Source organism: Moschus berezovskii, chromosome 11 (genome assembly GCF_049115385.1).
Source record: "Moschus berezovskii isolate FMDL1 chromosome 11, NW_MosBer_1.0, whole genome shotgun sequence".
Taxonomy (NCBI): Eukaryota; Metazoa; Chordata; class Mammalia; order Artiodactyla; family Moschidae; genus Moschus; species Moschus berezovskii.
Window position 1 is genome coordinate 2,661,268 of NC_142470.1, and position 15,916 is coordinate 2,677,183.

General features: G+C 61.1%; 1 protein-coding gene across 1 annotated transcript in view; it reads right to left on the bottom strand.

The window, feature by feature from the left end:
* Window positions 1–15,916, bottom strand: part of ADAMTS13 (ADAM metallopeptidase with thrombospondin type 1 motif 13) — a 30,850-nt gene that overhangs the window by 13,068 nt on the left and 1,866 nt on the right. The window contains exons 3-16 of the mRNA XM_055400767.2: window positions 13,610–13,749; window positions 11,610–11,693; window positions 10,974–11,098; window positions 10,706–10,852; window positions 8,774–8,920; window positions 8,290–8,452; window positions 7,407–7,511; window positions 6,541–6,692; window positions 6,392–6,455; window positions 3,935–4,064; window positions 3,334–3,479; window positions 2,887–3,007; window positions 2,392–2,472; window positions 1,338–1,519 (exon numbers count right to left, since the gene is read on the bottom strand). Of these exons, the coding sequence (XP_055256742.2) occupies window positions 1,338–1,519; window positions 2,392–2,472; window positions 2,887–3,007; window positions 3,334–3,479; window positions 3,935–4,064; window positions 6,392–6,455; window positions 6,541–6,692; window positions 7,407–7,511; window positions 8,290–8,452; window positions 8,774–8,920; window positions 10,706–10,852; window positions 10,974–11,098; window positions 11,610–11,693; window positions 13,610–13,749 (1,787 nt within the window). The remainder of the gene's footprint in view (window positions 1–1,337; window positions 1,520–2,391; window positions 2,473–2,886; window positions 3,008–3,333; window positions 3,480–3,934; window positions 4,065–6,391; window positions 6,456–6,540; window positions 6,693–7,406; window positions 7,512–8,289; window positions 8,453–8,773; window positions 8,921–10,705; window positions 10,853–10,973; window positions 11,099–11,609; window positions 11,694–13,609; window positions 13,750–15,916) is intronic.

Consider the following 15,916-nt stretch of genomic DNA (forward strand, 5'->3'; position numbering starts at 1 on the left):
CCGTCACCAGCAGGGGTCAGAGGCCCCGAACAGGGCCTGGGAATCTGTGTTTCTATCCGCACTGCAAAGGATGCCAACAGAACTGCTCGACAGCCAGCATTTGGAAGTAGACTCCTAGGGGTGGGGAGGGGGCTAAACTAGGTAGGACACATGGGGAGGCAGGAAAGGGGTTAACTGCTCCCCGGGAGAGTGCTGTGGCCTGGCCTTCTTGGGGGAGCCCCTGCTGTTTCCCCAGCTGTGGGAGCAGGGGGTGGGCTGCTAGACCAAGCCAGGGGCCCTCAAAACTCAGACCACCCCCAGAGGTTCTCCAGGGCTATTTCACCCTCCACTGCTTTCCGTCCAGCCCTCCAAGCACCTTCCTCAGCAAAGCACACAGGGGGCCGCTTGCAGGCCAGGTCCCAGCAGGAAGGACCCATGCAGATACAGCCTGGGCTCCGTCTGCCCCAGAGAGACAGCAAAACCCACACCCACGCTGAGCGGCCCGGGTGGGGCCTGCGGCCAACACTACCTGGCGCACAGGTCCACTCCCCAGGCCCGTGGAGGTAGGCCTGCTATCCGTGTGCACGCCGGGGGTGCCAACACTTTGCCAAGCGCTTATTGTGCAGTATTTTGGGGAAAAAAATAGATGAATCTGCACAATTACTTTATCTCGGTGTGCTCAGTTTCATTTCGCAGATGGGGGAAACGGAGGTTCAGAAAAGCTAAGTATTTGCCCCAAGTTGCTGTGGAGCCTGAACTCTGGGCTGAGCCCCTGCCCAGGCTCCTGACCCCTGGGTCACCCTGCTCCCTGTTACTGGGCTGCCTCTGATCCTCCTGTTGAGACAACAGATCCCACAGGGGTCTCTAACCCGGCCGTCGGCCCGGCCTCCCCTGCTGTCTCAAGACCCACGCCCTCCATCGGGGGGTCTGACATGGCCCAATCCCCACTGCACCTGCACAGGGCCCCCCAACAGCTCCCCAGACCCCCGGGAGGAAGCCTGAACCCCTCACACGGCCAGCAAGGCCCCTCGAGGTCTGCCCAGCCCTCCAGTAGCCTCCTCACCCGAAGGGCCCCCTTCCTCCCCGCCCCTGAGAGCCTCTCCACTGCAGGTCCTGTTTCCTCAAGACTCTCCCCGCTCTGCTCTCCCCCAGCGTCAGCTCGCCCTCCCGGACCTCAGCCGCATGGCCCCTTCCTGGGAAGACCCCGGCCCCTCTGCAGGACTCTCTGAGCCACTCTCAGGACTCCAGGGGCTCCGGTGGGCTCTGAGTGGGACCCCGGCCCCCCAGCGGCTGCTGAAGGAGCAGGTGTGGCTCTGAGCTGATGGACAGGCCGACACCAGCGGAGGCCCTGCGGTCACCTGGATCTCCACGTCGTCCCGGCTGGGGCCCTGGATGTGGATCTCCTCCCGGCGGGGCAGCCGGTCCTCACTCAGGGTCACCCTGTACTCCACGCGGCTGTCCTCCAGGAGGGAGGGGTAGGTGGTGCTGGCAGACATGCTCCCATTTCCAGCCACAACATAGTGGCCACGCACCCTCACCGCTGTGGGGAAGGGGCCGTCAGCACTGCAGGGCCCCCACCCCCCAGGAGCCAGAACCGCCCCCTCCCACAGATGGCCCTGTTTAGGGAGAGGGGACAACTGGACAGACAGTATGCAACGTCCAGGGCTTCAGCTGCCACGCCCGCCCCAGGGCCCCCCGCCTTCCTGAGGAGCAGACCTTGCTGGTACCCCACACTCTGAGACGCACAGGGTGTCTGACCGAGGGAGGCTTCCCCACACGTTACTCTGTGCCTCTTCCCGGAACCCGGGGAGCACTGTGGACCTGCTCCCTCATAAAGTGCAGGCACAGGGACCTCAGGGTGAGCACCCCAACCCAGATTTGAAGGGAACCCTCTGTACATAAAGACCCACGGTGTAAAGAGATCGGCCCTACCCAGAGACAGGTCTGACCCGCGCCCTGTGCCTGACCTGACACATTTTTGTTTAGGGTGAAAGGTCAAATACGTGATTTAGGGTGGGGGCTTTGAGTGACCAAGCCTCAGCCAAGCTGGAGACCGAGATCGTAAACATCCGGGCAGCGATCAATCAGTCCCTCAACCTCATTGACATAAGGAAGCCCCATGACACCCGGGCACCAAGCTCAGGAGAGCTCCCAGGGTTGGCAGTACACCGCGTGTGCGGCTGCTCTCGAGGCTGGCCTCAGAGCCCTCCCTGACGCCACCCTAGGCATCTCTTCCTTTGGCTGTCCCTTGTAATAAGCTGTAACTGTGAGTGTAACAGCTCTCAGAGTTCCAGGGGTCCACCCGGTGAATCCCCCAACTGAGAGCATTTGGGGGTGGCAAACTTGCAGGTGGCATCGAAGTGAGGACACCTTGGAGCTATACCCTCAAACTTCACGGTCTGGCCAGCTCACCCAGGTGCGTGAAGAGAGGCCTGCGGTTGATGACGTAGATGCTGGTCAGGTTGGGGGTGACGGTCAGGAACGTGACGTACTCTAGGAGGAAGCAGAGGAGCGGGTGGTCTCAGGTCGCTGAGGTCACAGTCAGAGGGAGGAAACGGCGCCAGAGGGAGCTGGGACTTAGCTCCTCGACCAACTTTGCAAGAGACCTGACTTCTGGCACAAATAGAACAAAGTCAAGGATTTTCCAAGCATAGCATCCCCCGTGCTCAGATCCCTCCAACCGCAGGCTTCCCGTGTCTCTGCTCTTCCGTGCCACATGTGCCGAGAGCAGCCGTGAGGGATGCGCCCCCTCATCGGCGGCCGAGCCTCCTGGGGAGGCGGAGCCCGATGGGAGGGCCCAGGACCAAGCGAGCTGGCAGCCCCACCACCCAGGCAGCAGGCTCTGGGCTGGTGTCTTTTCCTGGAGGCTGGGGCGAGCCATGCCCTTCACCCCCGGGGAGGCCCTACCTCTGGCCCTTCCGGCAGTGAAGGAGCCATTCTGCGGCCGGCACGTGCTGTTGTCCCCGCCGCACACCTGGCACGCGTCCCGCACCTGCCCGGAGTCCATCCTGCCGTCACAGCCGAACGTCTGTGCAGAGGAAAGCGGCAGGTGAGGAGGCCCCGGCGGTGTCGTCGGACAGGGCTGGCCTTTGAGGCTCACACAACCAAACCGGCTGTTTCTGCCATTTTGGTATAGGAGGTGAGCTTAGATGACTTGCCTCAGGTCACAAGGCTCTTGACTCCAAGCTCGGCCTATTCCCCAGCACCACCCAGCACAGACTCTGCTGCAGCTTCGTGGGGGCCGCACCCCCAGACCTGACCCCCTCGAAGGCCCCTTCATGCCCTGGCTTCTCTGGGGAGAGCCTTCGGGGCCACAGAGGGTAGAAGGGCACTCTGCCGCCCGCACACACCTACCCTGCAGCTGCCGGACACGCACAGGCTCAGGGCCCCGTCCTGAGAGTCGCCCGGCACACAGCGCGTGCCGTCCAGGAAACGGTCCCCACGTCGCACCATGAAGCTCTCGCCGACGGCCCGGCACACGTGTCTGCACAGGGTGTTCCCTGGGGAGAAGCAGAAGGACAAGGAGCCCGGTGGGAGGGTGCAGGGAGCCAGGGACAGAGGCTCCGTGAAGCCGGATTCGAGTGGGCTCTCGCTGACCCCCAAGCGCCATCTCACTGGGCTCTTTGCATTCGGGGTTGGCGTGGGTTTTATTTCCCACCTAACCCGCCTCCTGAGGCAGTAATCGCGTCACCGTGTGGTGAGTGTGCCGACTTATGAGCTGAGTGCTTCTCCGGCATCACGCTACGCCTCATCTCCGTTTTACAGCGGGGAGACGGAGACTCAGGGAGGAGAGGTCAGGGCTGACCTGCCGGCAAGGGGCTGAGCCGGGGCGGCTGGGATGCTCGGGGGGATGCAGAGCCCAAGCCTGCTCCCAACAGCATCAGAGTGACGCTGGGCCTCCCCCAGGGATGCTCCCCACCCAGGGTCTCGGGCCTGGCCCCCCCACCCAGCCCACCTTCGCTGAACTGCTCCGCGGTCCCCCAGCGGTAAAAGGCAGCACTGCCCCCCGGGGAGAGGCGCAGGGGCTCGCCATCCGTCTGCGCGCACTGCTCGGACATGAACTCCAGCTGGGTCTTCTCACAGGCCTGGATGGAGGACGCAAAGGACGGGCACAGGAGGGGCCGGGGCCAGGGGCTCTGGGAGGGAACCCTCACCCCCGGGAGACAGCAAGAGCCCCTGCAGTGCAAGGATGAAGACGCAGGCTTGAGACTGACTCCTGGCTGCACCTCGGTTCCCAGCCCTGGAGAGTGTGGTTAGAGAGCCTTCCTCTGCCGACAGGAGGATTCAACAAGAGTCTGGGAGGACACAGGGAAGGGTCTGCCCCCGGCAACGAAGAGGAAAGAAAGCCAGGCAGAGAGCTCGGCAGAAGGGAGGCCCCGTTTATGTGCATCCACTACGTCTGGCTACGTCTAGTCAGAGCTGTGGCTTTTCCAGTGGTCAGGTACGGATGTGAGAGCTGGACTATAAAGAAAGCTGAGTGCCAAAGAATTGATGCTGTTGAACTGTGGTGTTGGAGAAGACTCTTGAGAGTCCCTCGGACTGCAAGGAGATCCAATCAGTCCATCCTAAAGGAAATCAGTCCTCCGTGTTCATTGGAAGGACTGATGCTGAAGCTGAAACTCCAATACTGTGGCCACCTGATGTGAAGAGCGGACTCACTGGAAAAGACCCTGATGCTGGGAAAGACTGAAGGCAGGAGGAGAAGGGGACGACAGAGAATGAGATGGCTGGATGGCATCACCGACTCGATGGACATGAGTTTGAGTGAACTCCGGGAGTTGGTGATAGACAGGGAGGCCTGGCATGCTGTGATTCATGGGGTCCAAAGAGTCGGACACAACTGAGCGACCAAACTGCACTGTGTCTGTGCAGGTACCAGTATTGGAAAAGCCACAGGAGCCGAGAGCAAAGGGCCTCTGCACCAGAAGCTGGGCGCCGAGGTGGGCTGGCATCCTAGCCTGCTCTGCACTGGAGTCTGAGGAAAAGGATCGGAGTGGGCCTGCTGAGTCCGCCTGGGGAAGGCGGGCAGGGACGGCCTCACCACGCGCAGATCTTACGTCAAGGCCAGAGGAGTCTCTCCAGCCCTCCACACCCTCTATCATGGCCATGTGGGGAACACAGGGAAGTGCTGGAGGGGAGGTGCAGACATCGGAACCCTCGTACATTCCTGGTGGGAAGGCCAAATGGTTCAGCTGCCGCGGGAAACAGCTTGGAGGTTCTCAAGGAGTTAAATGTAGAGTCACCACGTGATCCAGCAATTCAGCTTCAGGTGTACACCCCAAAGGGTGAAAATCTGGCACTCCAAACAGTCGACGCGCACACATGTTTGCAGTGGCGCTATTCCCAACAACCCAAGATGGAAACAGCCCAAACGGATCGACAAAGGGACAGCGGATGAATGACGAGCAAGGTGCGGCCCAATGGGCCCTCCCTGGGTAACATTCCCTCCAGTGGGGCATCACTCAGTCACGAGAAGGAGTGGAGTCAAACACACGCTGCACGTGAAAACACCGTGCACCCAGTGCAAGACGCCAGGTGCAGAAAGCCACGCGTGGCATGATCCCCTTACATGAGATGTCTGGCGCAGGGAGACCCCCAGAGCCAGAAAGTGGGCTGGTGACTGGCGGGGGCTGGAGGGAGGCGGCAGGGGAGTGGCTACTTAATGGGCTGGGGTTTTCCTCTGGGGTGACGGGAACTCTTTGGAACTAGAAAAAGGTGGTGGCCGCATGGTGTTGTGAAGGGACTAGACAACACTGAACCACACGACTTCACATGGTTGACTTTACGGGTGTGAAAGTCACCTGAACTCATCACTAAAAGAATCACCCGTGCTCTCCCAGTATCCGGCTTGGCTGTGGGAAGGAGGGGTGTTCTCACTGCAGGGCAGTGGCCCTGGGGAAGCAGAGGGACACTTCAGGGGGTGCTGTTTTCAGTGGTCGGACAGGCCTGGACTGTGCGCTGTGGTCCAGAAAGTGAAAGCCACTCAGTCGTGTCCGACTCTTTGCGACCCCATGGACTATACAGTCCATGGAATTCTCCAGGCCAGAATACTGGAGTGGGTAGCCTTTCCCTTCTCCAGGGGATCTTCCCAACCCAGGGATCGAACCCAGGTCTCCCGCATTGCAGGCGGATTCTTTACCAACTGAGCCACAAGGGAAGCCCAAGATTACTGGAGTGCGTAGCCTATCCCTTCTCCAGCAGATCTTCCCGACCCAGGAATCAAACCGGGTTCTCCTGCATTGCAGGCAGATTCTTTACCAACTGAGAAATAACAGGCAGGTATCAACAAAAACCGCTTTGCTCTCGAAAGTGCCCTGTGTGAACAGATCACAGCCGTCCTGACCCCTGGGCTCCTCCAGGCCAGTGCGGCCTCTGACCGCAGCCCCTCCCCTGCCCAGGGAAGCAGGCCTACCTGGGTGTTGCACATCTCGGCCTGGAGGTCAGAACCTACGCACGCGCGCCCCCCAAAGGCAGGCCTGAAAATGCCCACAAGATGATGGGGTGAGAGGTGACCCAGGGCCCCGAGCCAGGGAGCCCGGAGCGGCCACCTCCACGCAGTACCTGGGGTTGTTGCACCGCCGCCTCCTGGTGACCACGCCACCTCCACAGGAGCGGGAGCAAGGACTAGCGGGCCCCCAGCCAGACCAGTGCCCGTTCACCACCCCCACGGGGGCCAGCTCCGCCAGCGAGCGGCAGTGACCCTTGGAGCACCACTGTAAGAGAAGGATGGGGCCGTGTTCTGCACCCAGAGCCCCCACACCCACAGGCACCCACACTCACGCGTACCGCACACCCAGAGCATCCTACACCCACAGGCACCCCACACTCAGGGCATGCCCGCACCCACAGGGTACCTCCCCATACACACACACACACACACACACACAGGAGCCAATGCTAAACAGAGGATAGCTGACATCAGTCCACAGTGCAGGGACTGCAGGAAGGTTCTGGCCACACAAGGCAGAGGAGATGCACAGGGGAGCTGGAGGACAGGTGACCAGGGTGGGGCACATGGAGGCGTGTGGCCAAGCGGTCACGAGAAACCCTGCCCCTCTGTGAGGCCGCTGACAACACATCCCTGTCCACAGGCCACCACACCGGGCCCAGCAGCAGGCATCTCCGAGAGCAGTAAGGAGGTCAAGAGGAGGGCCCTGGACCCCCGCCTGCTCCAGCAGAGTTGTGAGGGTCCCGTAAACCTGGAATAAAGCCACATGCAGGGGAACGGGGCGAGCCCTGGGCTGCTTACCTCTCCTGACCAGCTTGCCCAGGACAGCGCCAGGACCCTCTGCCCCCACTTACTGAGGTCCAGCTGTCTCCACCCCAGGAGGAGTGCTGCGGGGTGCGGGTCTGGGTGAGCACACGTGAGCACGCGCGCACACACACACACACGCACATACGCACATGCTCCTCCACGCCCCGCTGACCTTCCCCGCACCGCACTCTGTCCCGTCCAGGAGAGGAACAAGCAGGCGGCTACAGCTGCTTGGGTCCAGGGGGTCCGTGTGGCAGGAGAGCGCCCGGCACACGTCCTAAGAGGCGGGACAGATGGCCAGTTGAGGGGCCCCCAGGGCCCGTGGGGTCAGTGTGCAGCCGCATCTGTCTCTCCCAGACCACAAGACAGTGACACAGCCAGCACCCCGGGCAGTGGAGGGTGGAGAGGGGGGCCTGGCTGACCCCTTTATTGGGAACAGGAACAGTGGTGAGGGCCCACAAAAGTGTCTCCATTTCTTTTAAAATCGGAAGAAAAGAAAAAGGTCTTTTAGATCAAATAGCATGTCCTAACATATAGCATTAATATATTTGTGATTATAACAACATCTGTAATATCACATATTTTACGAAAACACTAAGCTGTAATTCCGAGTATTTTATCAGCAGGAAGGGGCTCACAGAGGCAAAAGTGCCTGCAAGTCCTGTGCAGCCCTGGGAGGAAGTCTGTTTTTAGGGCAGACCCCCACCTTCAGCTCCCCTCCCACTCCAGCTCCCACTCCTGCTGTAAGGGTCAGCTTGGAGGTCACTTCCTCCAGGAAGCCCTCCAGCTCCCATTGGTTGGAAGTTGTTGGTAACCACCTGCGCAGGTCCATTGGCTCAGGGGCTCTGTCAGAGCCAGCTCTGCATAATTTGTGGGGCTTCCTCAGAAGGAAAAGGTGAGGGCCCTTGTCCAGAAATTGAGAATTTCCGGGGGCATGTGAGGGTCTGGGCCAGCGGGCAGAGGGCGGAGAAGGGCGGTGGGGGCATAAGCGGGCAGAGGGAGGCCCTGGTGCAGAGGGGCGGGTGGCGGAGCGCGTCCCCCACGGCCAGACTCACCAGGTGCTCCCCGCGGAAGGTGCAGGCGACCGCCGTGGGGCCGAAGGCGACGCGGCACTGCTCGTCCGCGCCGTAGTAGAGGCCGGGCTGCGCATCGGAAGGCCGCCCCGCGGGCTCGGACCGCGGCCCCGGAGGGTCCCACACGCAGCGCGCCCGCCCTGCGCTGCGACAAGGCCGCGGTTCAGGCCGGGGGTGGACCCCGGGTGGGAGACCCCGGGAGGGGGCGGGATGGAGGAGTGGGCGCCGGAGGTGAGGGCGAGGAAGGCCGAGATGGAGGCGTGCCCCCGAGAGGGAGCGGACACCGGTGGAGGGCCGCTGGAGGGCTGGGCCGGCCGGGAGGAGGGGGCGCGGAGTGGAGAGGGGGGCGCGGGGCGGGGCGCAGGGGGCGGGGCGGGGCGCGGCGGGGCGGGGCGGGGCGCGGCCGGGCGGGGCGAGGGGCGGGGCGAGGGGCGCGGCGCGGCGGGGCGGGGCCGGGCGGTGCTACCTAAGCAGGCTCAGCAGCTGCCGGCGGCTGCAGGGAGACCACGCCGGACCCCCGAGGGCGGGGGCGGGCGCCGCGCCGTCCGAAGCCATCACGTGGCCGCTGGGCCCACAGCCGCTGCCCGGCTTGCCGTCGTGCTCCAGGCCGAAGCTGCGGAGGAGGCGGCTCTGAGGGCGGCATCGCCCCGGGGTAACCCCCCACCCTCGACTCCCGCGGGCTCGCCCGGTGCGTGGCGCCGCCGCCCAGACTCTGTTCCCCCACCCAGGGAGGAGCGCTGGGCCGGCCAGGTGGCTCTGGCCTCTTTGGGCCGAGACACATCTAAAGGCTTTAGAAACGCGCAGGCCACACTCTTCTCGGGGTTTGAAATCTGGGAGGACGGCGCTCCTGGTGGGGTTCGCCTTCTTGACCTGGGTGGGTCGGTGGGGTGAACGCAGTAACAACACCGCATTGTGGGGAAGTGGGAAGGTGCGCCTCTGGCCAGGGTCTCTGCTCCCAGTGGAAGGCAACAGTTTTCAATTCCTCTTTGTTTCTCCAAACCAGATAGATGGGGGAGGGACTTCCCTGGCGGTTCAGTGCTTGAGAATTATTCACTTTCCAATGCAGAGGAGGGCTGGATCCCAGCGCAGTGGAACTGAGATCGCACATGGCGCAGGGGGTGGCGGGGGCAACTAAGACCCCATGGGGTCTTATTTATTTAAATAAATATTTGTTTTACAGAACAGATAGATGGAGGAATTGTGATGGCTGGGTGGGGGGAGAAGTCAGGCAGAGGTGCAGAGAGCTAGCGTAAAAGTGGCAGCTGTGGGTCGCGGAGCCCAGCCTTGTCCTGGAGGTGGGGGTGGGAACTCTGCCGGGATCAGAGGGCTAACAGGCAGGGTGTGGGAGTGGGGGGCCAGTGGGTGAGGCAGTTAGGCACTCACTTTTCACTTTAGAAGTCTCCGGTACTATTTGAATGTTCACAGAAAGCAGGTATTTGCTTTCATAATGAAAAGACTAAAAATCAAAACAGCAAGACACCCTCCACTCTTAGTAAACAACACGGAGGAGTACAGAGTTGCCCAAAGAGCGTCTAACAGTCACATGAGGAAAAGTCTGAAAATAATCCAACTATCCAACACGGGGGAAAGGCCTGAGTGAAATACGTGCACGCCGAGAACATCAACACACACTGCGGAAGGGCTGGAGAGGAACGGGCGGGATATATTCTGACGTAAAAAGGCGGTTCACTTGGCCTCCCTGGTTGGTCCAGTGACTAGGAATCTGCCTGCCGATGCAGGGAACGTAGGTTCAGTCCCTGGGCCAGGAAGATCCCACACACCTCGGAGCAGCTAAGCCCATGTGCAGCTCCTGAAGCCCACAACCCCTAGAGCCTGCGCTCCACAGCGAGAAGCCGCCGCAATGAGAAGCCCGCACACCACTGCTAGAGGGTGGCCCCCACTCATGGAAACTAGAGAAAGCCTGAGAGGAAAATGAAGACACAGCGCAGTCAAAGATAATTAATTTAAAAATGGTTACGTGGAAAAAATTTTTTAAAAGGCAGTTAACCAACGTACAGCATAATCCCAATTTTGTGATAAAAATGACGTACGTGCGTGTGTAAAGAAAAGATGGATGTTTTCTCCAACTGGTGGGATTCGGGATCATTTTTACAGCTTTGTTTTCCTTTACATGAATTTCCTACAAAAATCACTTTTTAACTCCTAAGTTTGTTTTGCTTATATTTTGGGGGGAAAATTTTTTTTAATTATTCGGTAATGAAGAAGTATCAGATTTCCCAGCCCTTGCCCCTTACCCTCCCGAGTCCACTGGGGTCAAGAGTAGAGGCTCCTCCCACCTGACTCTTCCTGGGACCCCCGCCAGCCATGACCTCCCCTCCTGGGCGCCCCAGGTCACGTCCTTGCCTGGAGCTTGGGGCCAGGGCATGGGGCCCCTTACCTGTGCCCAATCTCATGGGCAATGGTGAGCCCCAGGTCAAAGCCAGTATCCTCAGTAATAAGGCAGCTCCAGGAGGAGGAGCAGGCGCCCCCCAGCTGGGTGACCCCCCGAACCTGCCGGTTACCATCGGGCAATTCCAGGTCAAACCTCAGGAAGAGAGAACAGACACCCAGGGGGCGCTGAAGTGCCTGCCCGCCAGCAGGCCACCTTGGCAGAGAACGGGAGCAGCTCCCAGGCAGGCGGGCATACCCACGGGGGGCTCGGCTACCTGGTGATGTATAGGACCAGGTCGGCATGCCCGGGGTCGGCGTCGTCCTCGGGGTTGACCTTCCTGCTCCACTCACAGACGCTCAGCAGCGACGCAGTGATGTTGACCGTGATCTTCGGAGCATCCTGGGAGGCCGGGAACAGAGCACACGTTTAGGGGATCCACGCCAAGCAGGGTGCTGACTGCTGCCGCAGCCTCAGTCCTCGTGACAACACTCCTACCATCCCAGGGCACAGAGGAGCGGCCTGGGGCTCAGCAGGGCAGAGCTGGAGCGCGAGGCCAGGGCCGGCGGGCAGGAAAACATCACCCCTGCTGGCAGGCACTGGAGAAGTGGAGTGCAGGTCGCTCAGCCGTGTCCAGCTCTCTGTGACCCCATGGACTATTCAGTCCATGGAATTCTCCAGGCCAGAATATTGGAGTGGGTGGCCTTTCCCTTCTCCAGGGGAATCTTCTCGACCGAGCGATCGAACCCAGGTCTCCTGCACTGCAGGCGGATTCTTTACCAGCTGAGCCACCAGGGAAGCCCAAGAATGCTGGAGTGGGTAGCTTATCCCTTCTCCAGCGGATCTTATGGACAGAGGTTAAAGACGGCAGAAACAGGTTCCCCAGGGACTGGGCTCCCGGCTCAGCACCTACCTCAGGCTGGGTCAGGATGACCATCTTCACCAGGTGAACTCGGAACTCAGCCCCCAGGGATGGGTCCCTCAGCAGCTCCGACCCCTGTGGAAGGGTGGGCAGGAGAGGTGAGACATGAGGGCGGCCGCAGCCGACTTCAGGGATCCAAGGGTGGGGGTGGGGCGCCTGGAGAGGATGCTCCATCAGCCTGGGGGGGACCTGAGGCGCTGGTCCTCCAGCTGGAAGCCGGCCATAGAGACAGTCCGTCCTCTGGCTCTCCCTTTGCTCACGGCTCAGGAAGGCCAGCACAGAGAACCCCGAAACAACAGGATGCGAATAACTGCCATCCATCTAGAATGCTCCTTTCAAACACGGACTTCCCTGGTGGCTGAGACGGTAAAGAGTCTGCCTGCAGTAAGAGACCCAGGTCGCGAAGATCTCCTGGAGAAGAAAATGTCTACCCACTCCAGTATTCTTGCCTGGAAAATCCCATGGCCGGAGGAGCCTAGTGGGCTACAGTCCCTGGGGTCGCAAAGAGGTGGACACGACTGAGCAAGTGAGTGCTCCTGCGCCCGGTTCCCAGCTCTCCCAGTGCGTCTGCCGAGATGCCGACTGTTGTCAGCTTGCACGGTGGTTGTTTACATGAGCTTGTCTAGAGACGTGGCGTCCGGCAGAGAGGACGTGGCCGCCACCGGCCTCAGCTGACCTGAGTCTGAACCAGGCTCTCCCCCTACCTACCTGTGTCCTCAGGATCTTGTTAACTAACCTCAGGGCCCCACTTCCCTCCTCTGTAAGAGGGAGAGAAACACTTGCATAGCTGTTGGCAGACTCAGCAACGATGCAGCCGGCACAAGGTGGGGTGGCCGGTCATGACGCGGGCCGTTACCACGACTGGTGCCATCTGGGAAGGAGCCAGTCTGCAGTCTGCCTGACCATCGCTGGGCCTCATCAAACACAAATGGCCAGAGGGAGCGTGGTTTGATGATCAAATTTCAGTATATTCGAGGTGGAGGGACCCCTAAAGCTTGAAAACAAGAGCTTTCAAGTGACTTAGAGGGAATATTTTTCTTCTCTGGGGCTGGCAGTTGGAAACCCAAGCCGGCTTGTCCTGGACTTGAGCCAGCTTCTCCGGGGGTTGGGACCTCAGGGGTGTGACCACTGGGACCCAGCCTCCCTGCAGAGTGGGAACCCTAGAGAACCCCTGAGAGGAGACAGGAGAGGTCGGAGGGCCTGCGGCTCTGAGAGGGGGAATCCTTGCCTTTCGTCCAAGACAGCTGGGCACACCTGACACTGGGAACACGGTGATGCCAAGGGCCCCAGCTTCTGGCGCTGCCCGCCCTTCAGGGCCCACTTACCAGGGGAGCAGCTTGGGCCCTGGTGCTGCCAGCAGGGGTATCGGCTGCCTAGAACACTTGTGTTTCTGTGTATTTACAAGTAAATACACAGCTCTAGCGGGAACACGATCATCAGCTTTGGGCCACCTGTTTCTATGCTGCCTCTTTGTCTCTGAGATAATAATTAGTGGGAGCTGTGCATCGTGCCCCCACTGTTACCCCAGAAGTCAAGTGAAGGGGAGCCCCTCCCACACGGGGCTGCCCGCAAGAAGGGCGCCGAGAGAGCCCAGCGTGGGAGCCCCACTACTGGGCAGTGTGAGCTGAGGTGCCCCCAGGTCAAAGGGACGTTGGGGAAGAGGCCAGGCTTGAGGGTCCCGGAGTAGGAGCAAGAGGCTGGGGGTTGCACTCCCCAGTTGAGGGGGGAATAAGAACAGACCGCACCTCTCCCCACCCGAGGACCCTGAGCCTCAAAGGTGACCCCAGCCTCAGGCTTACACCGAGTTCGACCCACCAGATAAGCCAGCCCACTGACGCTGTGCACAAGCCCCGGGTGTGGGACGCTATGTCCACAGGCTCCCAAGGACGGGCCAGCGGTGGCCTCCAAGGACCACTGCTACGCCCCAGACCCCCGAACCCACCCCCCGGCCAGCACTGCCCACAGAGCCCACTGCCCCAGGGAGCTCTCACCATGTTGAGGTTGGTGAGTATGTAGCGCCCTGTGTCCTCCCCGTGGGCCCGGTGGACGTCAGGGCCCACGGCCACCAGCAGCTCCAGGTGCAGGACATGCCCGGCGGCCCGTCTCTGGAGGCGAGGGGCAGGGGGGCGGCCTGGTGAGAGAGGGGCAGGGCTGAGAGCCAGGGTCCTGGAAAGCGGGTGAAACGGGGCTCTGGACACCTGGCCAGCTGACCTCAGGGCCCTGCATGGCCAGGCCTCACCATCCCCTTGCTCGTGGGCTTGGAGCCGCGGTGGTGGGAAACCCCACTGTGGGGAGTGGGGAGCTGGCGGGCCCCAGCCTCAGCTTTCTCACAGGGAGCTGCCTCTGGTACAGGGAGACTGAGTGAGCCATTTGCTAGCTCTTTTCTAATCATTAATTTACTAAGCATTTATTTAGTTAATTTAACTGATGTAACTTAAAATGTGCTAGCTTTAGGTCTACAGCACGGTGACGCAGTTATGTGTGCGTGTGTGTGTGCACGTGTGTGCGTGTGTGTGTGCATGTGTGTGTGTGTTCAGTTGTTAAGCCATGTCTGACTCTGCAGCCCCATGGACTGTAGTCCACCAGGCTCTTCTGTCCATGGGATCCTCCAGGCAAGAACAGAGGAGTGGGTTGCTACGCTCTTCTCCAGGAGATCTTCCCGACCCAGGGATAGAACCCAAGTCTCTTGCATCTCCTGCACTGGCGGGCGGATTCTTTACCATTAGAGTCGGACACGACTGATGTGACTTTGCAGCAGCAGCAGCGGCAGCAGCGTGTATATGTTAATCCCAAACTCCTTATCTACTCGTCCCCTCTCCTTTCGTAACTATAAGCTTGTTTTCGGTGTTGAGTGAGCAGTTCCACACTGGCCCTCCTAGAGCTGGCTTCTCAGCGCCCGTGGTTTTGTGCCCTCGGACAGCCACCAACAGAGTCAGGACATCGCTGCCTCCTCGGGCAGGGAGTGGGAGGGGCCAGCCTCTCGCACGCCACTCACACTGTGGCTTTTAGAACAGGCGGCTCGCCGGCTCACAGGAGAGGGGTGGCCAGGTCTCAGGAGGACGGCCGTCCTGGGTGGAGACACTTCACTCCACCCCTCTGGGCTGACTGGGCATGCCGGGCAGTGCGAGGTCCAGGAGTCAGCTACTGTGTGGATTTTACATCCTCTGGTCACCCCAAAGCCCCACTGTGGGGACACTGGAGAACGACGTTGCCCCAGGATGGTAAGAAAAGCCCAGGACCCCACCGTGCTTGCAACAGACGCAGCCTGGGGAAGGCATGAGCAGGCCTGCGGGCAACAGGGCTGACTCCCGCCCTGGCTGTGCCCGGGAGTCCTTGCGTAGGCTTGCAGCAGCCACTTCTCATCTTTGGGCCTCTGGGTTCCCATCTGCAGCGTGGGAACTATCAGTGACCTCTGACCTAGGGCCCAAGGCTCCAAGGCCCGTGTCAGTGAACTCGCACCGTAGACGGTGAGCGGCTCCCCAGAGGCAGGAGGTCTATGTGTCTGCCGGGCAGACAGTCTGAGGGCACAGCTGGTGGCCATACACTCCCCTGGCCTGTCCCGTGGGCTGGCACGCCCTGCAGGCTCACGAAAGTGGCTCGTGGAGCTCAGCCGTTCTGCATGACCCCAGGCATCAGGAGAGCTGGCCCCTCCCCCAGAGCCGTCCCTGCCCACAGCCCCATCCCCCTCCCAGGAGCTGTACCTGGAACGATGGGGGTCCCAGGGGTGGGCCGGTGGATCAGGTGGGGCTGCGCAACCCCCCCTCCAGGGATGCACCAGCACCCGGTGCTTCCTCCCCAGTGGCTGGATGTAGAACCTGTCTGCACCCACCAGGATGTCACCCTCCTGGAGGACAGAGAGCCATCTGGTCTACCAGCCCTCCCCCCCCCAAACCCCCGCCGCTGCACTGTGCAGGGAAGGGCCTCGCTGGGCCATCACAGCACCAGGCACAGACTGGCCCTGGGAGAGACCCGAGTCCAAGGCCCAAGAGCCCATCTGTGGGGGACAGTGGGGGACCCATGCCTTCCAGGGCTGCACCCACTGACTGCCACCTGCCGCCAGCCCCCATGGCCGGGTTCCTGTTCCCTGTCATGTTCTCAGGCTTCAGGCCCCAGACTGCAGGGCCTGGTGAAGGCCACAGACCAGGATGGAGGGGGTCTCGAGGGCCGCACGAGGCCTGCGCTAACGGACAGCGCTGCCTGTCACCAGGTGGACTGCGAGTGCCCTCTGTCTCGGCCCGGGCTGGGCCACCCAACCCGGGAACCCGGCGACAGGGTGCGGGGGGTGGGGGGTTGTAATG